At 39.8% G+C, this 24,777-nt stretch overlaps 1 protein-coding gene across 1 annotated transcript in view; it reads left to right on the top strand.

Annotated features, from left to right (window-relative positions):
- Positions 1 to 24,777, top strand: part of ABCA13 (ATP binding cassette subfamily A member 13) — a 424,450-nt gene that overhangs the window by 297,351 nt on the left and 102,322 nt on the right. The window contains 3 exon segments of the mRNA XM_032244250.1: positions 3,322 to 3,430; positions 20,917 to 20,971; positions 22,471 to 22,648. Of these exon segments, the coding sequence (XP_032100141.1) occupies positions 3,322 to 3,430; positions 20,917 to 20,971; positions 22,471 to 22,648 (342 nt within the window).

The raw sequence follows: 24,777 nt of genomic DNA, 5'->3' as shown, positions 1-24,777 counted from the left end.
CGCCCTCCATGGCTATGTGTGAAGATACTTGAAAATATGCCTTTTGAGCAGCTCTCAGCCTGCTTCCTGCCTGTGGACAGCTGGGCTCTCAGAGCTATTTACATTTTAGATGTAGTTCAGCCTGGGATACCTTCTTGATACAGCTCCCTATAAAGCACTCTAGGCTTTCTAGTTCTCTGAGGTCCACAAGCCACTCTCATGATCTTGTTGAGATATGCTGCTCTCTCTAAAATTAATTAGTGGCATTTGGGGATGGGCAGAGTACTAGAGGACAACACCCTTTAGGTTCCTAAAAGCCCTGTGTCCCCCTGAGAGGGTCCCTTAGCAGCATTGTTCTTTGAAGAGCTCAACAAAGTTCTTATAATTGCACCCTTGACGTGACCTTTCTTCTGAGGCCATGTCTTTCAACATTCTCTCTAGAGATCTCCATATCAAGGTCAAGATGTTTATTGGGCAGCGTTTCCATCTTTGAAGTTAGCATAGGTGGCAATATTACCCATTATTTTCACGTTGTAATATGCATCACCATTTTTTCAGTTATCTTTAGCAGTTTATTTTTTATTATTTTTTTCCCAGTATTCCTAGATATTTTGTCATGTATTTCCAGGCTTCTATAATTGTCTCTTTGTCCCCCGACTTGCTGGTCTCAAAAGCAATGCCACCTGTTTTCAGTTTTTGGTACGGTAATACCCCATTCCACTGTAAATTACTGTATTGGTATTCTATTGCTACACTAATGCTCTATAACAACAATTTGAAAGCTCAGTGGCCTCTACAATGACATTTGTTTAGCTCACAGGTCTGTGAGGTTTTGCTGATACAGGCTGGGCTGGGCTGATCTTTGCCAGGAACGATCATGTATGTGGTTGGCTGGCCGGTGGCTTCAACTAGGATGACCATGGAAGTCTCAGCTCCACTGTTGCATCTGATCCTCCCACAGGTTAGCCTGGCCATGCTCCCATGGTGATAGCAGAGGCATATGGGAGACTTCAAGTACATACATGTGCCTCTCACACCTCTGCTTGTGCCGCATTCTATTGGCCATAGCAAGTCACATGGTCAAGCACAGCATCAGAATGGGAAGGTGGGAAAGTCATATGGCAAAGCTGTGCACACAGGGATGGTGAAAAACTAGGGCCCTTAATGCAATCAAGAACAGAAGTCTCGGCCGGTGCACTGGCTCACGCCACTTTGGGATGAGTAATCCCAGCACTTTGGGAGGCTGAGGTGGGCGAGTAGCCTGAGGTCCAGAGTTCAAGACCAGCCTGACCAACATGGAGAAACCCTGTCTGTACTAAAAATATATAATTAGCTGGTGGCTCATGCCTGTAATCCCAGCTACTCGGGAGGCTGAGGCAGGAGAATTGCTGCACCCTGGGAGGTGGAGGTTGTGGTGAGCCGAGAACACATATTTGCACTCCAGCCTGGGTGATAAGAGTGAAACTGTCTCAAAAAAAAAAAAACCCAAAAAACAAAACAAAACCAGAAGTCTCAGAGTCTACAAGGGGTGAGGTGAGGGAGGCTTGAGCAGGCAGCCTCCTGTCTTTCCAGCTCCATTCTACCAAAGAAGCTCTGCTTTTGTTTCTGTACTATAATGTAGTGTTATTTTTTTTTAATCACTCTACTTAAAAAAAATTAAAACAAACAATAAAATAAAATTAGAAAAACCTTAATTCAGGGCAAAGAATTGTCTCTCTTATTTTTTTCCTTCATTTGAACTGTTAAGGGAATCAAGACTTGGGGGAGAAGAAGGTCACAGACAGGGCTAGTGAGGGTTTAAACTTTCCACAGGCAGTGGGCTTGTCTACTACATTAGCCTGTCCCTTGCCTTCACCGGAATCCTAAGTTTCTGTCATTTCCAGAAATGTGGCTAGTGCCTGTGCATGTATTTGTGAGGGGGCGGGGTGGCATGGATGAGATCCCAGAGGGTGACAGTACAGAATTGTATGGGTGGAAGACATGGACACATCTCTGTTATATGACATTAGCTCCTTCAGCTCACTATTGACCTTTCCATCAAGGGAACTTGGAATTTACCCTACGGGAGAATTGTGTGTCTATGTTGCTTTAGATTTTTTTTTTTTTTTTTTTGGTCACAAAATCCCACTGTTTAGGCACAGCTTTGAACACTCAGTTCTGTAGTTAGTAGGTCTCAAGCTGCACTTCTTCCCCCTAAGGTTTAAAATAATGATTGGCAATGATTTCTCTGTGAATTTAAGAAAATATTTTAAAATGTATGATATGAAAGATGGGGTCTGCTTTCTGAATTGCCTGAAGAAGCAGACTGTTTGAGAAAGAATTGGGGAACATTGTCTTGTGTAACGGGGTTTTGTTTTTATTTTTTCTGTTTTTGGTTTTTTAGCTATATAATCGATATTTTATTATTTAACTGTTTCCATGAACATGATAGCTGCCACACAAGACTCTAGTTAAAAAATAATTAGTTATAGCATGAAGGGGTGGAAAGAAAATTGATTGGAAGCCCTCAAGTTGGAAGGGATTTGAGATCTGGTCCAAAGTTTGCAAAAACTATCAGAACTTGAATAGGTTTCTCCAAGCATTAACTGTCTGTGGGGGAGCTCTAATTCTATCAAGTGGATTGTCTGTCACAAAAGGCAGCCTTGTCTAGAGAAATGAGCTGTTCAGTCCATTGAATTAATACCAAAATGCATCAGTTGGGTTCATCATACTTCTTGAAGACACTTGCTTTTCAAATTGAGAATATATTTTTCATTTTTATTAAAATATTGATACTTTGAAATATAGATACTGATGGTTTTATTAGTGTTTTTTTATGATACTTCTTATTCCAGATTTAATAACATTGTCTTTCTCTTACTTTCACCTTTCTCCTCTCAGGCTTGCTACTTTATTCTCCATGCTCAGCAAATGCTCAGTTTATTTTGAGAAACAATGTTCATTGTTCAGTTATTAATTTGAAAGTAATCATTTTTTTCTGATCATCTTCCACACTTTTAATTTGCAGGTCAAATTTCATTAGCTTACTAACTGAGAAAGAAAAAAATGATAGGGTTTGGTTCCTTTTTTCTTGTAAGAATATAATTATAGAGCAACATCCACATTTGTTCTGGGGAAAATTAATCTATTTTTAGCTGTAAATTATATGCTTGAGGTAAATATAAAATTAGCAGACTGGAATTGACTGCTCACTGTCAGCCATGCAGGAACATTACTTTGAATCCTGCACTCAGGTGCCTTAGAAGTTAATTGACACATACGTTCCTTATAACCCAGAATAGCTAACAAACAGACTTAAGAACTAATTTCATGAGAGCCATTAAATTATTTTTCTTTTTTTAGGTGTGGTATAATCAGAAGGGTTTTCATTCCCTTCCTTCCTACTTAAATCATCTAAACAACCTTATTTTGTGGCAGCACCTACCCCCCACTCTGGACTGGAGACAATACGGTAATGTTATTTTTCATGCATTATAATTCACTACTTTCAAAAGACAATGTTTTAAAAGTGAAGGAAGTAGAAAAGGTTCTGAGTAGAAATGTGAGGAGCAATGAGAAGGTTTCAACTTGGCAGCCAATCCATGTCTAAACACAATACAAAGTCATAGGCTTTCTTTGCCTTGATTTGCGTGTCATTAAATGTCTTTACCTTCTTGAACCTGTGACCTCATCTGTGGGATGAGGGGAACAAAATGTGACTTGAGAGTTTGCCCCTAAAATTATTTTATTCTGTGACTGAATGTCTTACAGAAGCAAGAAAAATTTTACTTTTTAAAGACAATATTATACAATACTGTTATAGAAAATGCAGACTGTCTCTCTGCCTTATCATCGGGAAGATGAACATCACATTTTGATTTATGCTGAACCCTCAATTCAACAATTATTTATATTGATCACTGATTCATTATCTCTGCTCTCTTATTTTGGTAAATGGCACAGGTCCATTTCAGCTATCCAGAGTTAACTTATTGGTTTAAGTGAATATTAATTTCACTTGGGTGAGATAAATTATAATTTGTTAATTTAACTCAGTTTCTTTTTTAAAGGGAGGAAAGAAACAAGAAGTGTAAGCAACAACAGGTTATGTCCACCACAACTTATTCTCAAATGTATTTGTTGAAACATTAATTCACATACAAATCAACACTAGACAATTTTTCTAATGTGCTGTCATTTTATTTCAATCATACCGTATTTGTTTTTCCTTCTACACCAGGTTTTGAACAAAGTAAATGTAATTATTTTGTGGCAATGTAATTATTTTGAAATGATGATATGCAATATAAAAATTAAAAATGTACATAACTAAGAGAAGTACAAAAATAGTACAACAGTACAGAGTAGGGACAGAATAACATATATCAAATGTCTGAAATATATCAAGAACTTCATTAGATGTTTAACATCCATGGTCTTATCTACTTTTTATGTCAATTTTGTAAGATGGACAATATTTGCCTACTTTACTGATTGGAAAACTGCTTTTCAGAAAACATCACCTATCAGCTATGGCTTTGAGCAAGGTAATAATGGGGCCATGATTGGATTCTAGGTCTAGCTGATAACAAACTTTTGCTTTTCTACTGCATCAAACTGAGATGTCATTCTAGCGGGCGTGAATACAGCATGGTTCATAGAGGGGAAGTTATTAACGATGGAACTTGAACAATGAGCAGAAGTTTAACTGAGGTTGGAAAGCCATTCTGGGTCTTAGTAATGCAGTAACAATCATAGGCTATGTTCAGGTTATATGGAAGAGTCCGGTTTGACCTCGTGATAAAGCTGAACATAGAGGGATAATTGTTAATCTCTTCAGAATGATTGTTTAAGATTAAATGCTGCTTGGCTTTGACTGATATGATGAAGAGTATGGACTTTAGTAAGTGATAGACAGGTTTTACCAATATGTGAGAATAAGAATCACATAATCTATGTAATATGTTAGGAAGAATGATCCGGAAGCCATTGATTAAAAGGAGAGGACTGGTTGTAATTCAGTGACCTATTGGAAGGATACTGCTCACAATTTTGAGTTCAAGGCCAGGATGAATCCTGAGGGGAAAAGAAATGATAAATTTCAGACAGATGGGAGAAAAGATTGAGGTACTAGGGATGAGAATAAAAAAGATATTAAGAAACTAAAATATAAATATGAGCATTTTGGAGCAAATGTTCGATACTGATGATATTATGAGAAATGTCAGGGAGAAGAGATGTTTTCAAGGAGGGGGCAAGGTGATTTGTGCAGGATCAGAGATGCTAGTTTGGTTCACAAATATAGATGAAAATGTTCAGTAGAATTCAGAAAACTGGAGAGAAAAGTTCAGTAGAGTAGTCATAGGTAACCTAAGTTCTAACCTTAATAACAGATTTTAGATAAAGGTGTTGGTAACGTGAGATCCTGCATGGGTCAGGCACAGACGCAGAACAGAAGAGGCCTATGGGTCGAACAGAGGGAAGAGGACAAATATTCTGCAGCCTTCAAGGTAGGAAGATCTTAGCGTGGAGGCAGGGGAGGGCAGAATTTCAAGCAGATGGGCCGGAAAAATAAACATTACAGGGTCATCCAGCAGAAGGAGAATGAAGAGGTTTTGCTGCTGACCTCCAGAGGGCCAGTTCAATGGTGTTTCAGAAACGGAAAATTAAAGTAGAAGGAGTGTAACAGAGAGAGGTTATTTTTAAAACTTGAGACTAAACAGGTAAATTCCAGTTTGACTTGTTTGTGCATCATGATGGGAAGGGAAGACTTGTGCAATAAATTGGGAATATACTATACATAGCACCACAGGAGAATGTGTTGGGAGTTATCATGAAAATATTGATAAAGATCTCCCACGAGCAGGACTCTAATGAAAATATTTTGTCACATCCCTTGATGTTTGCTTGTTCCTATGGGGAGTGGACAGAGCTAGAACTATTAGCTTAATAATTATAGTGAAACAAAAGCTTGCCCTGATGTGAAACTTCAGTAAATCCTATGAAAGCAGAAGCTGTTTCTTGCTCACTGTTGGTCTCAGCAGTCCCACAGCACCAGGCTCAGGGGACATTCAGGCTATATACCAGGTAAATGCATGGATCATTGTACTACACAGACAATATATCATACTTCTCATCACAGTGGTTTTTGATGGGGTTTCAGCAATGTACACATTCTTTTTTTTTTTTTTTTTTGAGACGGAGTTTCGCTCTTGTTACCCAGGCTGGAGTGCAATGGTGCTATCTTGGCTCACTGCAACCTCCGCCTCCTGGGTTCAGGCAATTCTCCTGCCTCAGCCTCCTGAGTAGCTGGGATTACAGGCACGTGCCACCGTGCCCAGCTAATTTTTTGTAGTTTTAGTAGAGATGGGGTTTCGCCATGTTGACCAGGATGGTCTCGATCTCTTGACCTCGTGATCCACCAGCCTCGGCCTCCCAAAGTGCTGGGATTACAGGCTTGAGCCACCGCGCCCAGCTACACATTCTAATATTAGAGATTTCTGAACTCTGATGCAGGCCACTTGATAAGAAGCTATTTTCTTAGAACCCAGGCTGGCCGTTTTTCTCTGCTGAGTAAATTTGCAGCTTGTCAGAGCCCTTAATTTTTAACATAAAACTCATTGTAAATCTGAATATTATAACCATTCAACTGGAGTCAGTTTCTGAAGTACTGGAAGGCTGGTACTGGCCTAGACCAAATAGATGTGGTTTGAGAAATGAGTCTCCAAGGTAAATCATTTCCTCCTGCATGAGCATGACTGTAGTTGGGGTGTTCCCTACTTAGTGATTGCAAAAGATGCCAAGACTTTCTTGGGTGATGAGAGGGAGAGTTTTGCAAGTACAGCAAGCACAGATTTGGGAGTACATGTAAGGGATGAAAAAAACGAAATGTATTTTCATATCAGGGACCTCTTTTCCCTTTTTATGCTCACATCAGTAACTTAGTCACACTTAATGTCATATAATATTTTTCAGAATCTCAAGGAAACTTAAAGCCCGTTGAGGCCAAAATCCGAATCTTGATGGTGTTTTGTCCTGAATATTCCTTGGTAAATCAGCAAATCTCATCTCTTCTGCCCTTGAAATCCTGAATGTGCATATTTTCAGTATTTACTACTGCTCACCTGGCCCATGGTACCATCCACTCCTACCCCGGACGCTTGCACCAGCTTATTTTGCGGCTCCTTGGGGCCGCCCTTGCTCCCTACCCTAAAAGTCTCATCTCTGCATAAGTGCCCACCATCACCCCTGGAAGGTATCTGTCAGATCACAGCATCCCCTCTGGCTACCTATGTCTCTTAAAAAAATTCCTAACTATGACCTACAAGTTCTCCCTGGCCTGGGCCCTGCAGCCTCTCCAGCTTCATCTTAAACCACTTATTCACAACCTTGCTGAAATTTCAACTCCAGCCACACCTGACTCCTTGCTGTCTACTAAGTATGACACCTATTCTCCCATTTCAAATCACAGTTCCCTTTTCTGAAATTTTCTCTCCCTCATATGGAGGGAGTTACATGGCTTGCTCACTCATTTTCTTTTAGGTTTTCCCAGCAATGTCCAACTAGGGTGAAATACTGAAATCACAAAAACGAAACACAAATCCAATTTGATATGCCCATCACAGATGACCTTGTGATTTGATATGCCCTCTTTGATGATAGCCCATGTCCCAGCATCTTTCTATTCTGGTTGCTCTCTTCTGAAAGCCTTTTTGTCAAGATTCTACTTACACTGATTCAGCAATAAAGTCACAATCAAGATGTTGACTTTTCTCTGGGAAAAGTATGTCTAAAAATGTTAACATTGCCCTTCTTGCCCAATACTCAGGACTGTTAATGCCTCACATATGTGTTCATGTTAAAGACCGCACTTCTAAATTTGCATGCACTGGCTGCTCCTGACCTACCGTTTCAGCCTTATGGCCCCTCACTTTCCCCTCAGTGCGGCTGGCCTTTGCATCACTGGCCTGTCATCCCTGTGAGCCTGGTAACTGCATTGCCTCTGCTGAGACTACCTGTCTTCTTCTGCATCACCTTAAGCATTTCTGCTCAACTTTCAAAGCCCATCTCAGACATCACCTCTGTTGAAATACTCACCACCCTTGCAGGATGAGTTAGTGTCTTCTCTTTCTTCTCCCACAGTTATTTGCTTATAAAATTCATCCATATATTTTTTTTTAGCAAACATTCATGTAATGGCAGATATTTCCCGGACACTGTGTTAGGGCATTGCTGTACTTTAAATGTGTCCCCCTAAAGTCTGTGTATTGGAAACTTGGTCCCCAGTATAACATGTTGGGAGGAAGGGTCTTTGGGAGGTGCTTGGGTCATGGGGGCTCCACTCTTATGAATGAATTAATGCCAGTATCTCAGGAGTGGGCTACTTATTGCTGGTGCCATGCCCTTGGACTTCCCAGACTCCAGACTGTGAGAAATAATTGTTTCCTTTATAAATTACCCAGTCTTATGGCCAGGCATGGTGGCTTATGCCTGTAATCCCAGCACTTTGGGAGGCTGAGACGGGTGGATCACCTGACATCAGGAGTTTGAGACCAGCCTGCCCAACATGGTGAAATCCTGTCTCTACTAAAAATACAAAAATTACCTGGAATGATGGTGGGTGCCTGTGATCCCAGTTACTTGGGAGGCAGAGGCAAGATAATTGCTTGCACCCGGGAGGCAGAGGTTGCAGTGAGCTGAGATCATGCCACTGCACTCCAGCCTGGGTGACAGAGTGAGACTCGGTCTCAAAATAAATAAATAAATAACCCAGTCTCAGATATTCTATTATAGCAACAGAAAACAGACTAAGACAGTCATTAGAGTAGTTGATACTTTACATCATTATTTGTTTACATTCCTTTTTAATAAGAATGTAAACATTTCATGAAGGTGTTTATACTACTGATGTTTGTGTTTTCTAAAATCTTTATTCATAGGTATTCAATAAATATGTCATTTAAGTGAATCAGCTTTTGCACTATTGTTATAGGGTCACTGTAGTACATTCCATTATGATACTTTCTAAAGGATAAATAGGCAGCAAAATACATACTTGCTACTTTCATTATTATGACCTTTTAAGTTGGCATAATTTTATTAAAATATTAAAGATATAAAATAATGAACCTAAGTGGAAATTTGTTTTAATAGGACTAACAGAATAAGTGAAAACAGACTGAATAGATAGTGCTTAAGTAGATAAGACGGTGTCTTCCTCTGATAGAGTAAAAATAAAATGGGATAAAGTTTTTATTTTATTTTGTGTTATTGGGTGTGATTGTGGGTGGTGATGATAGCAGTTGTAAAAGGTAAATTTCTTCAACTACTTACTGAAATTTCATCCAAACCTTGGAATGCTGGTAATGAAATGCCACCATGTGACAGGAATTAACCTCAGCAATGTCATGAACAAGCTAGATCCATGATCATTAAACTGTCTCCACATTGGAGTCACCTGAGCATTTAAAAAATGCTGATTTCTGTTGCCAACCCAAAAAGTTCTGATTTAGTTGATTTGGAGTAAGTCTTGAACAGCAGGCATTTTTTGTGTTTTCGGGTGATTCTAATTGTAACCGAGTTTGAGAACCACTGTGTTAAACTGAAAAACTTGCCAGCTGATTCATATTTTGACCACAGAAGCAGGAAAACTGACAGAAGCATAAGTTAGGAGTCAGTTTAGAGATATCCACACTCACCTTCTCACTGTTAGGAAGGGAGCTGATAGATGCCTGGCTACTGGGTACCAGGGGAGGACTGTCCTGCATCTAGAACAAGAAAGAGCTCTTGTCTTTCTTTTCTTCCCATTTGTATATGTCTTTTGGAATCCTCTGGAGGGCCACAACTTATTAGTATGCCGCAAACCCCAGGGAGGAAGGAGAAGGGTGGTGCGTGTCGTCTGCTAGGATGATGAGGCAGAGATGAAATGAACCTGGGAGCAATGGATGACACGCATGGCAGTTTTTCCTGCTTTGCTCTTGATGAAATGAGAAACCTGCTAAAATCTCCAAATCATGATGAGAGAATATGAACATGAGAACAGGGGAAAAATCTCTGATCTGTAATAGAGCCTTTGAATAAACAGCCATTGACTGTTGAAAATCGGCTGGCATGTATAACCTTTATCATGCTCTTGAGAACTTTGGAGATATTTGAGACAGAAAATCTGGCAGTACCCAAGTGAAGATAAAGGGACTCTCTGGTAAGGGAGGATTCTGAAAAGCATCAGTACTAGCTTGCCCTTGCTGGAATCAAGAAGGAGTAAGAAACAAAAGAACAGCAAAGCCAGTTATCAAACCCAGTGTGGAACAAGGACTGATCTCCCCTGCCCTGTAACCACAGAGAGGAGAACATTGAATACACTGAGAGGGTGTTTTCATGGGGAGCATCTCATGATGTGTTTCTATCTGCATAATAGAGGGAAATGTGTGAACTCTATGAAACAGAGGATAAAAGATAAGAAGAAAATGCCAGGCTGAGCTGCAGGGTGTGACAAGAAAGGAGCTAGCTAAGATGAAGATGGAAGTATGAATTTTCATTGGATGCAGTGAATAACATTATTGATTGATTACAAACCTCTCTCCTTCACTCAGAATTATTGACTTAAAGAGCAAACACACAGTATTCTCTAAGAAAACACAGGGAAAAAGTGGCACAATAAAACTGACCTAGGGGAGGAGCTAGGGGAATCGGGTAAAGAACAAAAGCAGATGAATAATGAAGTAACAAGGAATGATGTAAGAAGAAAACAAATTAAACACAAAACAAAACAACAAAACAACTCTGTGCCAATGGATTGGAAGAGTTTGTCATGATTCTGCCAAAATTTATGAATTAGGTATTGTGGCAGTATCAATGATTGATGCACAAATGTGGTGATTCTTCTAAAGTTCAAGTATTAAAAAAAAGTTTTTACAAAGCTACGTCAAAGCACATTTGTTTCTAAGGAATACAAATAAGACTGGCCTCTGACATTTTTTATAGTTTCCTTTGAGACCTCATCTTTGATCCAGGGATTATTTGGAAACAATAATGTTTAAATTCTAAGTTTTGAGATTTTTCTGTGGTCTTTCTGTTACCGATTTCCAGTGTGATTCCTCATGGTCAGTGACCATACTCTGCATTATTTAAATTATTTTAAATTGGTTGATGTTTATTTTATGGTCAGGATATTGTTTATCTTGAAGCTTCCATGGGTGATTAAAAAAAGTGTTCTACTCTTGTTGGTAGGAATGTACATTATATGTCAATTAGATCCTGTTGGTTGATTGTGTGGTTTTGTTCTTCCACATCTTCACTGATCATTGAAGATCACTGCATCTTCACTGAAGTTCATCACTGACATATCATTTGCTGAGAGGCAAGTAGTAAAGTCTCCCAATTGTGGCTTTCTTGTTTTAGTTCCATCAGTTTTCGTTTCATGTATTTTGAGGCTCTGAGATACTTGTCAAATGTCTGTATACATTTGGAATAGTCACATATTTCTGGTGGATTGATCCTTTTATCATTTGGGGTGATTATGTTTTCGTGGTAGATTAATCCTTTACATATATGTAATGTCCATCTTTGTCACTAGTAAATGTAGTTGCTGTGAGATTTGTTTTATCTGATATTAACATAGTCACTTTTTGTCTGTTTCTTTTGATTAATGTTTACATGCTATATCTTTTCCATTATTTTATTTCTAGTCTATCTCATTGTGTAAAGTGACTTTTGTGTAGAGTGAATATTGTTGGGTCATATTTTTTAAACCGTGCTGCGTATCTCTGCCTTTTAATTGGTGTTTAGGAACCATTTACATTTAAGGTAATTACCAATATATTTGGGTTTAAGTCTTTCATTGTCATTTGTTTTATGTTTCCTCTGTTTGTCTTTTCTTGCTTTTCATAAGTTACTTGAGCATTTTATTTTTAGGATCCCATTATGATTTATTTATAGTATTTTTAAGATATACATTGATTAAGTTATCTTAGTAGTTCCTCTAGGTGTTATAATACATATGCATGACTTATCACAATCTACTGATACTGTTATTTACTACTTTGGGTAAAGTGTAGAAAGATTACTTTGACTTAGGTCCTTTTACCCTGTTTACCTTTAATATGTTACTGTCTTAAGTAGTTCCTATTCATTGAGCACCACATCAGATAGTGTTCTAATTCTTACTTAAGTCATCAAATATGAGATGAATGATAGGTCTATTATATTTACTGTTTTTTTTTAACATATATTGATGTTCATCTTTCCTTTTGGAAGTTCTAAGTCTTTTCCTGTTATGATTTCCTTTGTGTTTATGTAACTTCTTTTTGCTATTCTTTAAGTGTAGGTTTGCTAATGATAAATTTGCTTATTTTTTTTTAACTGATACGAACTTCATTTCACCTTGATTCTTGAAGATATTTTCATTAAATATAGAATTCATGGTTGACAAAGAAAAGCTCAGCGCTTGAAAAATGTGCTACCTTCTTTTGGCCTGCATGGTTGGGCCCTGCTGAAAGCTGAGAGAGTGGGACAGTTTTGCTGGTGGTGTTTGCCTCAAGTAAGGCAGATATTGCTGAAGAGTTCCTCTGTTAGACCACTATTTTCTGGATCCTTTGGTTTTTTATTTTTTGGAGCCTTTCTTATTTGTACTTGTTGAGTTTCAATTTGGAGGCTTTAGCAATGCCTTGTTCAGGATATATGTGTGGTGATAAGGAAGCCAGGGTATTTATTGTTGAAGTCTTGCAGTCTCAGGGGACCACCATCTTATCTGTACCCCAGAATCTTTCTATTTCTGTTTGTTATGTCCAGCAGTTTTTGGTTGTAAAAACAAGGGCCTGGCAGAACTGGGCCTGCTCCATCTGGGAGGAATGTCTCTGGCATATTAACCATGACTTCAAAGGCAGAGAATAATAGAATAGCACCTATGGAATATGGAAAGAAAAGGTTATACTCCTCACATTCGGCACCTAGTGAAGATGTTGCCCATAAAGTACACAGGCCACACAGATATGCTCACGTCGAAAGTGGCTCAAAAATATACTGTAGACATATTGTTCATTAAAAAGAATGCCAAAAGATAGCATTTGAGATATTAACCAAAAGGAGGATCATGAAAATATTGAATGCACAGAATGAAGAAAAGAACTTGGGTGAGCACCAATTGTAGTGAAGGCAATAGATTATGAAAATGTTTGCATCCATGTGGTGAAAAATTAATTGATGATCAAAAATTATCCATTAAACTGAAGATCGGTAACATAAAACTTAATAATAATGTGCACATGTAGAGAAAATTCTCAACAGAAACAATTAAGACCCAAATGCAAACAGTGATTACTTCTGATTTGTTTTGGATAGGATTATAAGTTATTTTAATTTTCTTCTTTACCCTGTTTTAAAATTTAAAACCTTTATACAAATGGCATCTATTACTCATAAGAATAATAATTAATCTTAATATTGAGAAAAATACATTTTTCAGGACAGATTGATTGAGGAAGAGAGAGAGAAAGCCATTGAAATGCCTTGTAGTCAGAAGAGCTCATATATTTCTTTTAATAGTTTGTTAGATTGAATTAACTTTTTACCCTTCTATATTTCACTAATATGTCATAGTGAATTAATTAAAACAACATAAACTTTCCACATATGTTGATGGTAAGACAAGTTTTTCCTTTTGATGTGGATGTTTACAGACATCTGGGCATTAATACTTCTAAAGATATACATTTTATAGGAGTAATGAACCCGAAAGTGACTACTTGAGTTGGAGACATGTTAAGTATCTTGCTATCATAATGGATATTGGACAAAAGCGCAGATGTGCATTTTTACCAATGACAAATAAACAGAGTCTGGAAACCATAACAGATGTAGCCATAATGAAAACACTAAATGAGAAAACTAATTTTGTACATTCATACATTGCTGTGGGCCAATTCCTTGAGAGAAAAGCCAGAATATAAATGATAAGACTAATCAAACAAAGAAAAATTATTTAAATGTACTCAACATGTACATTTTGAAATGTCATTTCTGAAAAGTTGTAATGTCATAAAGACTTGAGTGAGCTTCTTCTACTCAATTCTGGTATTAAAACTATGCCCCTTTTACTTGGGAGTCTTGGACCTTTTACCAGCATCATCATCTCAAGATTCTATCACAATATGATTGTTACCTAACTAGAGTACTGAGTGCTCAACATACAATGAAAACAACAACACAGTTACAGAGATTGTCCATTGCAATAATGTGGTTTATACAGCAAGGATATAATGATTTTCCTAGTCTTGTAGGAAATTTGTTAAACTGGCATCTAGAAAATCAGGGTTGTAGTTCTCACTCTAGTATGAATTATGCTTGACCTCAGATAAGTTAGTAGACTATGCTTATGTCTCAGTTTCCTTCCCTGCATCCATTCACCAATCTTCAGCTACACTTTCTCTGCAGTAGGCCCCATCATGTCGGATAGGATTCCTCTTTATGAGGCAGCACATAGCCATCCTCTCTTTCTTTGGATCCGTGAAGAGAGCTCTGCTTTCTAATGTTTTACTCTTTTAAAGAACAAGGGGCATCATGGGAAGGTACAGGATAGTGTGAAGGTGAGCCAGTGCGGTGCAATTGCTCCTACCTACTGCTTCTTACACACAGATCTAGGACAACCCAGGACCCTCAGGTAGGAGAGTAAGCTTCCACCAGTGTGGTGTTTCTTTATTCATACTCTTATTTTTGTGAAAATACACATTATTATTTAGATAACTCCAAGTCCTTCTTCCTTTTTTGAAAAATAAGAATAAAATCTTTTTAGCACCAATTTAAAGATATACATATTTGCTTGATTTTTATATATGTTTATTTCTACACAGATGCTTCCAAAGAATGACTATGACTCTAAAAACATCTAATGTAGTGATTGATAAGCTAAATTGAAATATAAAAATGAAAAGGGCTGGGCGTGGTGGCTCATGCCTGTAATCTCAGCACTTTGAGAAGCTGAGGCGGGCGGATGACAAGGTGAAGAGATTGAGACCATCCTGGCCAACATGGTGAAACCCTGTCTCTACTAAAAATACAAAAATTAGCTGGGCATGGTGGCGCGTGCCTGTAGTCCCAGCTACTCAGGAGGCTGAGGCAGGAGAATCATTTGAACTCAGGAGGCAGAGGTTGCAGTGAGCTGAGATCGTGCCGCTGTAATCCAACCTTATGACAGAGCAAGACTTCATCTCAAAAAAAAAAAAAAAAAAAAAGAAGAAGAAAAGAAAAGAAACGTTCACCTCGTATTCCTAAACCAAAACACTGCATGGGTTTCACCCTGCAGCTCCCTGCCACCCTTCCAGTCTTCCCATTGAAGTTCTATGGCACCCTTGCAGGATCACACTTTCCTTGCACTCCAGCCCTGTGCTGGGGTATCCTGTGCATCTGGAATTTATCCTTCCTTAGAAAGCTCCCCAACTTCCTCCCACCCTGCTGGACCCAACCTCCTAGGCATCCTTACATGGGTCATAGCCCTGTGAGTGGGCTGTAGTCCACCCACCATGGTGGGCCCCCCAAGGGAGGGCCTGCTTGTCCCTCCCAGCAGACTGCTTCAGCATAATGGGCAAGGAAAAGATGCATGTTGAATGAATTCTCAGTCTTGTGAAGGAAGAGGAATCAAATCTTTATTTGGCCCTTGGTGAAACTCAATTACTATCCAGTGCCCTGGTTTTCACCACCAAAGTCCTAACAAAGGACCATTTAATCAGAACATTCTTTGACCCTTGTCCTGACAGGAGCAGGCTGTTGCCTTATAAGAGCTGGTGGTCAACGCCTAGTGAGGGGAGGTGGGAAGTGAACTCAAGACTGACAGCAGGTCCAGGATTTTCCCTGCTTATTGATGGCATTGTTTTCCTAAACACTGTGGTCTAAGGCCCTCTCTTTGTTTGTGTCTTAGCTTTGAGAAATAATTTTTTAATTTCAGAGTGAAAACATGGTAATGTTAAGCCCCAAAGTGCTTAGGAATTGTCCAGGAGCACTGAGCACTGAGCAGGAAGGCCCCATTCCAAGGCCATAAAGATTCCCTGGAGGGCCCTGTGACAGGAACTGTGGATCAGCATGTTCTTCAATAGTGTCTTTAAATATTTACTCTGTGACAAATGTGTAAATTGTAGGACTCTAAAGCCAGTGCCAAATGAAAATCTGTGGCCCCTCTGAATTATTTATGAGTAAAGGACCTAGGAAGGGAGGGGCAGCCACTGTAGTTTGAGGGGTTCAGGTATTTGCACCAGTGGTTTTGTATGTTTAAGACCTAGGTGGAGACAGAGCCCATGGAGGATTATAGCAATGTGCAAAAATTAGAAGAGAAGGCAGGATGGCTGCCATCAGTGGGCTTTCTCCTGAAGTTCAGTATGTGAAATTTATCAGCTGCTGTCTTCTGCTGTCATAGTTGAGGTTTTCATTTCTATGTTTTACTGTCATTGGGATCCATTGTGGATCATTGTAGAGGCAGTATTTTCGGTGCTCTGTATGCTAGTAGGTGATTTGATGAAAGAGGCACAGACCTGGGACTTCAGATGCGTGGGTTCTGCCTGTGTCAGGAGCAGGTTCCAGACTTCAGGAAAAGTCACTACATTCCTCTGATTCTGTTTCTGCTTCTGGAATATGAAAGTGTGTCCAAACTAGACCACTTCATGGGATTCCCTTTTCCTGTAAGAATCTACAATTCTAAAATGCTGAGAGCTGACTTACAAAGAACTGTGCATAGAATACTCGCTTCTTTAACACAATTTCACCATCAGATTACTGAATGAGAAAATGTATTATGAAAACATCCAGGAGAGGATCTGGCATGTTGGGAAACTACTATCCGTAGGAGCAGTCAATCATTTCACCAGCGAGATGGGAGACCAGATGTACTCTCGCCTCCTAGATTAAAACCCTAAAAGAATGACACAAATCCAGGAAATGTGCTAAAATGAAGGGGAATAAATTCATAACAGAGGAAATAGGATACAGAAAGCAAATAGGAAAGCACTGTTTTTAATCTTTCAGCAATGACTGTCATGGTTTAAGGGAAGAAAAGGTATTTATTTATGCGACTCGATCAAATAAAGATCCAACCTTGGTAGTTTAACATTTTATTATTGAACTCCCCACAGAAACAACAGCGTTTTTTGGCAGGTTTTCACTGCAAAATGAACAGAACAGAGGCCTTCAACCTCCAGCCCTGTATTATTCCCACTATATGGCTATATTCTTTGGAAAACCAGACGTGTGTGCTGAAGAAAGATGTATGATATGCTGGCAGGGAAATGGTTGTAGTGCCTGTAGACCAAGGTCTCAATTTCAGCTGTGCCATAACAGTCAGTCTACAGGAAGATTTCCTAAATACCTGTGCTTCAGATACTGCTTCTGTAAACTAACATAATAATTCTGATTGGACATAGTTTCTCTATGAGAATTTATACAAATAGTCTAATATCCTAAACAGCATGCAATGCATGGCTACAGGCTAATTTTTGTGTATTTCTGTCTACTAACCCTTTCTTTCTGCTCATAAGCATGAAAGGACTTAGAGTTTGAGATTTTCCTGTCCTCCTTTTTACCCATCTTCATACTCTGAAAATTTAATTTCTTTTTTCATGCATGGTGAGGATAACTAATGTTATCAAACATCATCAAATGTTTAGTATGCAAAACATTATTCACTATAGTTGCCATGCTATACATTAGGTCTCTGGAACTTATTTATATATTTTCTTATGTGTGTATTTATTTGTTGAGAAAGACAAGGTCTCACTCTGTTGCCCAGGCTGGAATGCAGTGGTACAATCATGGTTCACTGCAGCCTCAGACTCCTGGGCTTAAGCAATCCTCCCACCTCAGTCTTTCAAGTAGTTGGCACTGTAGGTGCATGCCACCATGCCCTGATAATTAAAACAAATATTTTTATAGAAATGGGATCTCTCTATGTTGTCCAGGCTGGCCTCAAACTCCTGGGCTTAGGTAGCCTTCCTCCTTTGGCCTCCCAAAGGGCTAAGATTACAAGTACACGCTACCGTGCCCAGCCTTTATTTATCTTATGTCTGGAGTTTTGTATCCTTTGACTAACATCTCCCCACTGTCTCTTTCCTCTGGCCCCTGGTGTTAGCCTTCTACTCTCTCTGTGAGTTTGTCTTTTGAAAATTCCACATATAAATGAGATTTTACAGTGTTTGCCTTTCTTTGCCTGGCTTATTTCACTTAACATCATATCCTCCGTATTCATTCATGTTGTCTCAAAGACAGGACTTCCTTCTCTTTTGAAGCTGAATAATGTTCCATTATGTGTATGAATATCTATCTGTCTATCCCATATTTTCTGTGTCCATTTATTTATCAATGGACACAAGTTATTTTCCTGTCTTGGCTATTGTGAATAATGCTGCAATGAACATCGGCCTGCAGATATCTCTTCAAGATAATTTTATTTTACTTTATTTTTTTGACCTATATCCAGAAATGGGTTTTCTGGAGCACATGGTAGATCTATTTTTAATTTTTTGAGGCACCTCCATACTATTTTCCATAATGACTGTACCAATTTACATTCCCATCAGCAGGATAAAAATCGTGGTAATCATTTTGTAATGTATACATATATCAAAACATTACATTGTGTACCTTAAATGTATACAATTTTTATTTGTCAATTATACCTGAATAAAGCTGGAAACAATACAAACAAAACAAGAGCAATAATAATTGAAAACAAAGGAAATTTAATTCAGCATCAAACAGATGTGAGACAGGAGCGGGTTGTCAGCAGGGTTGTACAGAAGCATAAGGAAATGATGACACATGCCTGCAGCCATAGAGTTTGGGGAAATGACAGCAATCCAGCTTTTCAAATGGGAGCAGTGGGAGAATATAGAAATTGGACTTGATTTTAAAAGAGATGAGTGTCTAAGTAAAGAACATGGGCTCTGTGTTTTTCTATTTCTTTCTGGAAGTTCTCTAGGAATTCTGGATGGGGGAATTCATGGGTGTGCAGAGAGGCGAGCTGAGCGGGGATGCCCCTGTTTGTGAGGGAACCCTGGCACTGTGGGGACGGAGTTCAGGTGTAAATAATAGGACTTGGCAACTTCTTGGATGTGTAGGATGAAGAAGAGCAGGGAGATGAGGAGGACTTAAAGTTTTTATGAGTCTGGGTTACTGGGAAGATGATAAGGATATTTGCTCCAGGGTGTGTGTGTGTGTGTGTGTGTGTGTGTGTGTGTGTGTGTATTTAGGTTAAACAATTTCAGTATTCTACAGTGTTCCTCAAATAATATAATTCTAAGACATGTTCTCAGCTAACCACATTTCTCTGGATCCTCTCTAATATAGAATGTTCTCATTCTTATGTAGAATCTAGAAGAGCCCACAACATTGCAAATATATTCCCACCGTCTATAGCACCAGTGGGGCACGGGTCTTACTTTGGCAGGATCTGATACTTTATAAACACTGTCTAATGTCACTTGGCTTTTTCTGACCCTCTGATAGGGTTGGTTGGCATTGGGTTGCACATCAAGTGAGAAGCTGCCTGTGAGTCAACACATTAGCTAGGAAGGATGGGACTGGCTTGCCCCATGAGGAGTAGGCTAGAAGTTAAGCTTGGTGAAGGAAAGACTATAGGAGAAAGACTGGTGTGTGTTATTGGTCCAGAAAGGCGAGGGATTGAGACCACACAATTCAGTTCACAATGAATGTGTTAAGTCCAGGATCCAGGAAGCGACACAGCAGGTGTCAGACACACACACTGCAAGCCTGGATCAGCATATCTGGACAGCATTTATTTATAATCAAAGAAATTATTCTGGAAAACTGTACAGTGGATTCGCTGAACCAGTAGCTCTCACTGTTGTTGCTTCTGAGTTGGAACTTGCCTTAGTGTGTGGCTGAGTCCACAATGGAAGGGAAAAAAAAGGCTGGCATAGCTGGGGAGAAGAGCAGGTGGCAAAGGGACAGAAGTCCAGATGCCTTGTGGCAAAACTGTTGGAATTTTGGAGCACTGTAGCTTGTTTCAACTCTGTACCTTTATGTATGCTTACTTATACCCTGTGGTATTTCAGTAAGGATTTAATGTGTTTTCAGAAGGTAATACAAAATATCAATGATAAGATAAATTAAAATACAGATGATAGGGTAAATTAAAGGTGAGTCAAAAGAAAAATATGCAAAATCTAGGACTGGCAACATGAAATGGAGCAAGGATGTGTGCCTTGGGTAATAACCTCCAAGTACAAGCCACTCATTTGGCTCTCATCACTGACACAACCAATTAGGAAAAGGAAACCTGATTACTTTCACAGTCCACAGTGTCTAGGAGAGAACATGAACCAATTTTATTTATGGAGTTCTTCTTAACACAATATTGACTGGAATTCTCAAGGGAAGCACTATCCCACTCTGTGATATTATAAACAGCTCTTATAATAAGATCCTTTTAATTGATGAACTGACGGAAATTTCATTTTGGCTGCTGGCATCACACACCTGCAAAAAGCCCAAGAAAGGAAACCAAAACAAACAACTCCAAAATCAAAATTGTTTCAGTGAAAGAGTCCAGTTCTCTATCTGTCTAGACCCGGCTTGATCTTGAGGTGAATATTGACCTGATTTATATCAAATAGTCTTCTTTGTATATTGTTACTTAGCCTGAGCATGTTTCCTCTCTGCAAACATAGGCTGTGTGATACTTATGAGGATTAGACAATAAAATGTAAGAACCTATAAACACAGTGCCTGTCATGTAAAGCATGAACAATTCATGCTGGTTATGTTTGACAACTACATCAGTGACAGAAATCCCAGCACACATTTGCTGAATGCCATTCTTTTCTGCTAATTGGCCAGGGCCTGGGCAAAGCAAGCAGGAGACATTGTGATGGCACAGGGAATTTGTGTAGCTTGTAGATGAGCTGCGGTTCACCATGCAGGAGCAGGCTCCAGGATCACTTTCCAATTTGTCTTTCACAGGAATAACACTCTACAGCCACCCATATGGAGGGGCCTTGCTGAACGAAGACAAGATGTGAGTTGATGGAACGCTGAGTGAGGGATGTGTGACTCTGACAACGGAAGAACATCTTTGGGTTACTTAGGGATGACTTTGATTCCTGTTTTGCATTTGCCCCAAGAGATGACTTATAGAGTAAGAAATGCCCACAGGAACTGGGCATTTCTTTGCAACATATGAGAAAAATGGCTATTAAGAGAGGCGGTACATTGAGCTTAAAACAGACGAGTATGTCATGCAACTGTACTTCTAATAATTTAGAAATTATTCTAAAAGAATGATTTACCAGAAGTTTATGTGACTGTACATCTTCTGAAGACTTTTTTGGGTTAAAATCACAAACATTGCATTCATGTAGGTGAACATGGTAATGCCTCCTTGAATATTTATCATGCAAGATTTTCCTCATGATCCAGATGGAGTCATGGGTGGTGATAAAGCAAGAGCTTTTCAGGTACAGAATTCGGTGTCAGTTCTCACTGCCTCTGTAAAGGGTAGCATGCTTCCACCTGTCTTCTCTTTTCCCCTCATCTCCCTTCTCTATAATGTGGTTGACAATTTTTAAATTAAAAGTCGACAATAAAAGTAGGTATTTTAAAAAACTTTTTATGACCTATGAAATTAAGTTGGAGAATGCAAATCTGCTTAACGGGCATTCTCTGCTCAAGTCGCTAATCTGGCAGGAACCAGCAGGAAGCATAGGTTGGGTTGCAGCTTGTCCTCACATTCACATAGTGATTTTCAGGATTCTAGCTTCAACAGTGTTAGACACCTCCCAGAATTCCAAGAGTAGGCTAGCTGACGTCTGTTGTAGAATGAGACACAGTGGAGCAGAAGGCATGGCACGGCAGATGACTTGTGCTGAGGAGTTCCATTGTGTCGGCCTCTTGAAAGACCATCTGTGGTCTGGCTGTTCCTAAACAGGAGAGTTGAGAGGAGGTGACAGTTGACTTGAGTGAAAGATATTAGCAGTAGGGCTCCAGGTAAAACAATTACTAAGAAAATGTACAGTGTATATTATTACAAAGCACCTCAATATATTGCAGAATCTCTTTGGCACTTCATATGACCAAATTCAGAGATGGGCAAGTGCAGTGTGGGGCTGTAGTGAAGGCTCCCCTCTGGCGGGTGTTGCTGTATTGCAGAGCATTTCCCATGTGGGCAAAGGTCACAGCTTACCCGGACGCTGCTCAGAGGATGTCATTCATCTTAATTGGGAGTCAGGCTCAATGGTGAAGAGCAGACTTTGACACAAGCAGACTCCGGAATGCCCTGGAACTGTGCTCCTCAGCTATGTCTTCTGTAAACTGAGCTTAGTCATCCACATTTCAAAAGGTGGCTGAGGGGATTTAATGTGGGAATCCATGCCTTTAGCCAACATGCCTGGCCAATTATGAATTTTTAATTAGCAGTTTTCACTGCTGTCATCATTGCTGATTGCTATTGCTATTAGCAAAGAAGGCTTGTGTTCTTCATCTGGCACCTGAGAGTTGGTTGCTCTGTTTTGCCTGCAGCCTGGAGAGCATCCGTCAGTGTGGAGTGGCCCTCTGCATCGTGCTGGGATTCTCTATCTTGTCTGCATCGATCGGCACCTCCGTGGTGAGGGACAGGGTGACTGGAGCCAAAAGGTTGCAGCACATAAGTGGCCTTGGCTACAGGATGTACTGGTTCACAAACTTCCTGTATGACATGGTAGGATATGGGAATGAGATTCTGTGTGCCTCCAAGCTAGTGATCTAAATAGTGTGTGTGTGTGGAGGGGGGTGTGGGGCCCTGGCTGCCTTGGAGTGTCCACAAAAACGGGTCATCTTATTGGTAAGGGCCTTTTAGATTAAGTCACCATTACTGATCGCCACAGAATTGGTTCATAAGGGGTCGACTGACAAGCTTCGGGCTGGACAGCTCGGAAATAATAGAATCTCACAAAGATGCAAAGTTTCTTATTGAGGAGATGAGAAAATAATCACCTTTATTATGCTCTTTTCAGTGGGGTAGCAGGTGAAGTGATAAAAATCATTAGAAATGATCTTTTATTTGCATGCCTAACTCCCCCTCCTGTGAGACCTGTGCCTCATTGCCTAACAGGTATGGCCCGTATTATTAGCATTTCCTGAATACGCTCAGTTCCCTGATGGAAATCCTCTGGATCAGTGTCTCCAGTCCTAAGGGACAATAACAGGCGCAATGTCTAGTTGTTCCCTATTCTTCAGGACATTTATCTTAAGTAAAAAAAATGCAGCTTATAAAGTAGGTTGTTCTTAGTGGCCAACATCTACTGTCTTTGTTCTCTGGAGCTGTCTTTATTTTTGAGGGGAGTGATATCCCTGCCCTGATAAATATGGTTTATCTTATGATACAGAACATTGTACGTAAGTCAGTGGAAGGCCAGAGAGCTGCCATTTGCTGAGCACCTTCCATGCCCCAGGTGCTGCCCTGGCTGTGTGACACCGTGCACAAAATCCCATATATTAACGTGTTGCTTTCCTGCGAGATTTATTCCTTTGAACTGGCTTAGAATTAGCTAATTTATTTCCTTTTGATCATGTAACTTGGATTTTTGTTTTGTTTTGAAAGTACAGTTTATAGGGGTCACGCTTAAGTTACTTAACATTTCAGGAGTTCATTTAATTTAATCAGAGGTTTCCCTGAACCTACCTGGTGATAGATATCACCAGGGACATTTGGTAACAATAAGGATTCCCAAGGGCCTATCCTTCAAAATTCTATTCAATAGGTCTGGGGGGACTTGGAGGTCTGTGTTTTACTAGGTACTTAAGGTGATTTATGAATCTTAACTAAGACTGACAAATTCTGGGTCTCCAAACCTTTGTCTTTACTGACGGACACTTGAAGGTAGGCAAGTAGAAGTAACTTGTCCAGGATTTTACATCTAGTTGGTACAGAGATGGCTTCTCAGTACCAGCCTCTGTCTCCTGGTCCAGTTTGGCTCCCAGCACTACACACTGCTGGCTACTCGACTATCTTCCATGTGTCATTTAACAGTGTCTAAGGGCCACAACTTTCCCAGAGAAAAGGGAAGGAGGGTGTACCAAGAGAGAATCACAGCATACAGCAGGGCATGCTTCCAGGACACCATGTGGCTTTCAAAATCTCCAAAACCCCAAAGTCTGCCTTCTTTCTACACCCTTAGTTTATTATCTCTCTCTCTCTCTCTCTTTTTTTTTTTTTTTTGAGACGGAGTTTTGTTTTGCTTGTTACCCAGGCTGGAGTGCAATGGCGTGATCTCGGCTCACCGCAACCTCCGCCTCCTGGGTTCAAGCAATTCTCCTGCCTCAGCCTCCCGAGTAGCTGGGACTACAGGCATGCACCACCATGCCCAGCTAATTTTTGTATTTTTAGTAGAGATGGGATTTCACCATGTTGACGAGATTGGTCTCGATCTCTTGACCTCATGCTCCACCCACCTTGGCCTCCCAAAGTACTGGAATTATAGGTGTGAGCCACTGTGCCTGGCTCTAGTTTATTATCTCTTTTCGCCTCCCACTCAGTCTGGCTCTTCTTTACTCTGTGATGTTTGACCTTGGGGATTAAGGACAGGGAGGGTTCTTTGCTTCTTGGTTGGATGGCTTTCTGTCTTCATCCAACCATTCTCTGCTTATTCTATTCAATCACAAATTTAATAAATATTTTTGAGGATCTGTTATGGGTCAAGCTGTGTCCAAGGTTGCTATAGACTAATTGATTGTGTCCCTCCAAAATTCACATGTTGAAACCTAATCCCCAGTGTGATGGCATTTGGTGGTGGGATCTTGGAGAGGTAATTAGTTCTAAGGGTGGAGTCCTCCTGAATGGGATTAGTG

This window comes from Sapajus apella, unplaced genomic scaffold, assembly GCF_009761245.1.
Source record: "Sapajus apella isolate SASKATOON/1434 unplaced genomic scaffold, GSC_monkey_1.0 scaffold54, whole genome shotgun sequence".
In the NCBI taxonomy this organism is placed as follows: Eukaryota; Metazoa; Chordata; class Mammalia; order Primates; family Cebidae; genus Sapajus; species Sapajus apella.
The sequence above is the reverse complement of the archived record's forward strand: the minus strand, read 5'-3'. Positions and strand labels throughout refer to the sequence as shown.